Below are 5994 nucleotides of genomic sequence, written 5' to 3' on the forward strand. Positions count from 1 at the left end.
CTGTGTATATACTGTATATGCTGTGCATTTTATATTTTATATTTATATTTTATAGTTTTTACTGCTATTTTACTGCTATTTTATTGCTTTTCTATTGTTCTATTACTATCTATTGCTTCTGTATGCTGCTGTAGCGAAAAAAATTTCCCCTCGGGGATTAATAAAGTAACTACCTACCTACCTACCTACCCTTAACATAACACAGTGGGCTAAAACAAGACTCTAACTGTTTTTAGCTTATTTTTTGCCATGAAGCCATATCTCTAATTATGTATTTGATTGCAACTAATTTCACAACACATTTTAAAATAATTTACTAGTTTACACATTCACAGTCCCAACTACATACAAATAACAAACTGAAACAAATCAAATTGTAAATTTGGGGATCAAAACTTAACAAAACACAGAGTGATTCATGTAGATGCACCAAAGAGTTTTTTTTTAAACTGTAATTTTAATCAAATACTTGTATTTGAATAATTCCTCATTCATGTTTTATCAGACATAAACACACAAATACTAAAACTACTGACGAGAGATATAGAAGTAAATTATTAGTCAATTCTGTTTGTTTATTCATTTCATATATTATCAGGCATACGCTGGTCATCAGTCCTACACATGGCTAACATGGTTACTGTTGTGGTAAAAGGCTACAGATGTACAAGTCATAATAAAAACCTCCAGTATACAAGCACTCGAGTGTTCGACATTGGTACAGACTGAGGTTACGATATTCTTATTAGCTTGTTAAAATATACATTACTGAATAGTTCCTGGTGAAATGGAATGTGAGAGTGACATTTTGATGAAACAATGATTAAACACACACAGGAAGAACATGCAGTTAGTACGAGAAAATGGCCAGTGCGTCCCGTTCGTTTAGTCTTGTCCTCTTCATATGCTCATGGTGACTTGAATAAACTGGGGGAGACAGAGATCACACGTCCACTGTTACTGTAAGGTCCCAAAAACAAAGTAATAAACTCTTGGGATAAATATTTGTCCAGTTATTTTTGAAACGTTCTAATTCACTACATCTTATACATCTAGAAGTCATTTATTTGCACACTGAAGAATGAAACGAAGGCATTCAAAGCGATTTTTGCCTGCGAGGTAATAAATTCATCACTTCTCCGTTACGGATAATGTCAGAAAGTACCGCCAGTACAAATTTGACAATGTAACTTTTTTTTTTTTTTTTAAAGCAACATCAAGGTTTATAAAATAAAAAAAAGTGACATTGCAGAAAGAAAACTTACATCATCGTACTGAAATGTGGCATTGCCGCAATGGCTCGTGTCCCTCCTTCGGAACTGATCTAAAAACACACACACATACACACACATTAAAAACTTGATTTTTAACAACCACTTTTATTATTTGTGCGGCTGTGATTAAAGCTTGGGGCTGTGAGTGTCTGTCTGTTTGCATTGAGAGTGACACTCTGTAAAGTTTGATCACAAGATGAAGGCTTAAGTAGCTTTCATAATCTCTTGTCTTTAATTTAACCAAAACAAATGTTTAATTCTAACAATAATCCTGAACTGAAGTGTAAAAAAGGTCTTTTGTCAAAAACATATGCTGCTAGTGGAAAAGCTCAACAGGTGACCAATGAGGAAAGCGCAAACTCATCAAACAAGCTGAATCAGATGATTTATCCACTAAAAAAAAAAAAGCTCTCAATGCTCTCAGTATGTTGCTCAACCGCATGTATGCATTTAGCAAATTCATTTTTATTTTATTTTTTAAACACTTTTATTTCGATTTCCTTGATCCACTCACCAGTCAGGGCTCGGAGTCTCACGCAACAGCTCACGAACTCATCAAAGGGGAGGCTGCCGTTCATGCTGTAGCGCTTCATGATGCAGTTCATGGCCTGAGGGCTCAGGTTGTAACCTGCATGAACAAGGACATTATGTAATAAAGAACATTTATACTTCAGAATCAAAGCATTTACCAAACATCTGCTTCAGAATTTCTGTCAGTCAGAAGAAAAAAGATAAATTAATTTCATTACTCTAAAAACCTTGACATTTTATGCATGTTTGCTGGCTTTTTTTTAAAATTTGTATATTTCAAATTTTAGACTTTTAGATACTGTTTAATTAATTAGTTTAATCAAATAAATAGTTTTATGTTAGACTGGCAAGATTTTGGAGAAACTAGAAGTGAGTACATACAAAAATTAAATACAAATAAATTAGATGTCTGTCAGTTTTTGAAATCTGTCTTTAAACAATGTCAGGTGCCTACAAGATCATAAAAACAGGTAATTGTTCCTCATCTTTAAGCTGGCTGGGACCAGTACAAAAAGGAGAAACGGTGACAGCAAGCAAAACCTGTTGCAATGTTCAAATGGGCACCTCACTATTGTAAAAGTTGAATTTGCCCGTACCCATGGAGACGATGGCCTGCTGCAGCTCATGGCCCTCGACCATCCCACTGCGGTCGTGGTCGTAGGATGCGAAGGTCGTCTTCCAGCCGGTCAGAGCCTGCCACAGATCCTTGAACTCATTGAAGCCCATGGTGCAGGACATGTCCCTCTGAGACAGCACTAGCAGTCAAGGACCCTTCACACGCCTCTCTTAGTTATTGTTCCCTTCACAAAGCTTTTCTCCCTAATGTCATCCAATGCTCATGTTTCTCTAGATCTCTCGATGTCCGTCTGTACTCGCTGAAAACCCTCGTGCTCGATGGGAAGCTCAACAAGACAGCAGCTATAGTGTGTCATGATTTCTCATAGCGTACAAACAATATACAGTGCTGTCAATATCATAGTAAACTCCTACTTCTATAATTACTTTTACAATGAATGTTACTGTTTTGTCAATATCAAACGAAGAGTTTTGTCAATTAAACTCAACAAGAAGGAAGCAAAATGTTGTGAAGATTTCTCCCCACTGTCCAAAAGTTACACTTTGGCGCCATATAAATAAAACTGAATTGAACTGAACTACATTGTGGAACATTTGCGTCAATTCATAGCGCCAACAAAAATGAAGCAAAGTAAATATGCATATTAACATACTGGAGAATATTGAATTTGATCTCTTTTCCAATGTGGCCAAACGTTTGCGGACAATTCCGTCAATGTGCATTTGTGTACTTTAGGTCGACGTCTTAAATGGACCCTTTATGTCGACATGCTACAGCACACAATGATACTCAACACCGCAGTCCGCTTCCGACTTCCAACAGTTTGTGTTTCGCCCTTTCCTCTTTCAACATAACTGGCCCGCAGCCCTGACGACACTTCCGTCCAACACCGCGAAGATTGTGGTCTAGTTTATTTATAGGTTGTAGCAGGTGAGAATGTTTCTGCGATCTTTCTTTGTTCATGACTGACAGCGATAACGTTATAAAAAGAGGTACCTTGAATATAAAAGAAGTGATAGCAGCAGGAGCTTGATTCACCTTCCCGCTGCTGCCGGTTTTGCAACGGACAAACTGACCTGTGAAACTGACGTTTTAGAGGTGAAGTTCACGAAGTGTCATTAAAAACTTCCATCATGCGAATTCAACTGCAAAACCTTTCGAGTGAATGATCAGCTGACGGGCGAAGGATACATCCAGCATGTTGATCATCAGTCTGCAAGTCTCCATGCTGAAGGCTGTGGAAGGAAGCACAGATTGTAAACACATGAGCGAAGACCACGTCCCGACTCACGTGGGCAAATCTACGCAAAAAACATTTGCACATCAAACATTTAGTGGTTGGGAAAACGTTGCATTATCCAAAACAATGAGACCACCATTGTTGACGGGCATGACGGCGCAGTATAAATAGTGATTTTTATCCTGGTGCAAGACAGCTTCGCAACTTATTTATCACGCCAAATATGTCTGTTGACATTCAAACTTTCACAGTGTGAAATTTGAGGGCTGCGTGCAGGCAAGAGACCGGATCAGTGGGCCGAACAACTTACTGCATTTTGTATAGATTTTTAGAGCAACACATATTTAAAGCAGAACAGAAAGAAAAAGTTAAACATGAGATTTTGTCTGCAACCCTCTTTTGGTTTTTTTTTGTTCTTTTGGGGCTATTTAAAAAAATAAAAAATAAAAAAATTGCACAAAAGGAGGGACATTAAAAGAAGGAAATTTATGAATGCGGACTATCATCTGTTGCTCCTACGTTGGTAAGAGCCGGAGATGCCGGACTGCGTGAGGCAGCGCTGCAGCTCGTCTGCTGAGATCTGTCCATCCTGCCAGAGTTAGAGAACACAGAAAGAAGGAAAAGACACCAATACAGTCAGCTGTTGCACAAAAGATTCGAGAAGCATCAACGCTGCCAATATTGAGTTCACAAAATTGGAGCGCGTTTTATATCGGGCTCGATGACACAGATGTGATTTTATGCTTCAATGTCTGTGCGGGTGCCCTACCTGTCCAGCAACCGCCGAGAAATACCCATAGAGAGGATCTTGTTGTTGTTGCTGCTGAGAGTCCCGAAAGAGAGAAATGTTAAGTCTGTAAGATGGATATCTCTATGATTTTATATTTGATGTGCTGTTTGTTACTGAGCTGCCGTGGTCTCTATGGCCTGCTTTGAAAACTACTACAAAACCTCAACATCACTGAAAGCTGACAGGAAATGAACCAGACTTTGACTGCAGCACTTCTTTTCTTTTTCTTTTTTTTCACTTAATTGAAATATATGAGATAACTCCACATATTTACCGGATCATTTCAGACAGAAACTTTTAGATAATACAGCCTGGTGCATATTTTTTTTGGGGGGGGGGGAGCACGAACCACAACATTTCAGTCAACCCCACCAACTTCCGCACTGTTTGGAGAGGACGTCTGTCCCGAGACGGTGTCCGGCGGACATGCTTCAGGTTTTAACCCGACATTTCATCTTATTTTAACTGTTTCTTACCATTCCTGGGAATCCGCCGGGGGCTCCACCGTATCCGGGAAATGCCATTTTTTTTTAATTTCTGTTTACAAAAAAAAAAAAAAACAATAAAACGAGGAATTTTAATCGAAATGTTACGCCCTCCTTAAACTGAGACGTACGCAAACGCCAAAACACAGTAAAAGCTGGGTTTGTAAAGTGCTGCAAAATAGCTTGAAGCCCTTAGATGCGTGTAAAGATGATTTAGATAGGAAAAAAAGGTTGCAGAAAAAGGGGAGAGCGCAGGTAAATGGCACCTTTAGGATGAGTGTTCAAAGTCCTGTTTCCTCACTAGGACCCAGCCCAGAACATTCTGATTGGCGGTGAGTACCCATGTGACTTCTAATCCACCAATCGGATCAGAGCATGGGCAGCAAAAAAAAAAACACTAGTGGTACCACGAAAAAACGTACATGAATTACTCCAATAAAACATTATGAGCGATTCGTTTCATGAACTTTGAAACTATTGGTGGATTAGGAAGATTTATTTTTAAAAAAACTGTCATGTCTGATGACGCACTGTTGTAACACTCCAGATGAGCATTAAATAATAAAATAGTCATGCACCACCAACTTCAATTGAAGTCCAGTAAGTTTTATTTAAATACCCCAAAATTACAAATAGTTAAGGCCTTCAGCGTCTTAAAGAATGCCCACTATTCTTAATTTTCCGTTTAGTCACAGTTTTACTGACCCATATAATACCACGCAGATCTTCGAATATGTTTTCTACATGTGTTTTCTACAGACACAGCAGCCATTTGTCTCTATTAAGAGTATTCAACTCAACTTGCAGACATTATACTGCTTCGGAAATGTTTAACAAAAATAAAATCGCTCACGATGAACCAAATGTTATTTGTTTCATTTTAAGTGATGACTGAGTTCAAACTAGAAATAGTTCTCTTAAAGTTGATTTTTTTTTTTCTTTCTTTCTTTTTTTTTTAGCTGTTGCTCAACATATGTAATTCAGTGGTAGAAGTGAGAAAAACACAGGAGCAATCCTTTAATGGAAGGCATTACATCAGTGGCTGACACAAGCTGCCCAATCAGCATGCTCTCTCAAGTGACACATGCAGTCAGTCC

General features: G+C 38.3%; 1 protein-coding gene across 3 annotated transcripts; it reads right to left on the bottom strand.

The window, feature by feature from the left end:
* Positions 1–299: 299 nt before the first annotated feature.
* Positions 300–5207, bottom strand: sri (sorcin). Of its 3 annotated transcripts, XM_069140873.1 has the most exons (9): positions 5164–5190; positions 4889–4949; positions 4392–4445; positions 4142–4211; positions 3574–3617; positions 2402–2549; positions 1789–1902; positions 1266–1324; positions 300–927 (listed from the first exon to the last, which is right to left on the bottom strand). In XM_069140873.1, exons 2-9 carry the CDS (start codon positions 4934–4936, stop codon positions 901–903), a joined length of 564 nt encoding a protein of 187 aa, XP_068996974.1. In that variant the 5' UTR covers positions 4937–4949; positions 5164–5190; the 3' UTR covers positions 300–900. The 3 variants fall into 3 exon arrangements, with proteins under 3 accessions (XP_068996974.1, XP_068996982.1, XP_068996965.1); XM_069140881.1 differs by having other exon boundaries at positions 4392–4442; positions 4889–5207; XM_069140864.1 differs by having other exon boundaries at positions 4889–5207.
* Positions 5208–5994: the final 787 nt, after the last annotated feature.

This window comes from Embiotoca jacksoni, unplaced genomic scaffold, assembly GCF_022577435.1.
Source record: "Embiotoca jacksoni isolate LCO1_2020_lvr unplaced genomic scaffold, fEmbJac1.0.p SCAF_11, whole genome shotgun sequence".
Lineage (NCBI taxonomy): Eukaryota > Metazoa > Chordata > Actinopteri > Embiotocidae > Embiotoca > Embiotoca jacksoni.

Bases quoted from the DNA above. Each gene is read 5' to 3' on its own strand.
- sri (XM_069140864.1), bottom strand. From the start codon at position 4,936: ATGGCATTTCCCGGATACGGTGGAGCCCCCGGCGGATTCCCAGGAATG. The intron at 4,446-4,888 runs GTAAGAAACAGT...CGGGACTCTCAG, and splicing joins CCGGCGGATTCCCAGGAATG to CAGCAACAACAACAAGATCC. The intron at 3,618-4,141 runs GTAGGAGCAACA...TTCCTTCCACAG, and splicing joins CATCTCCGGCTCTTACCAAC to CCTTCAGCATGGAGACTTGC.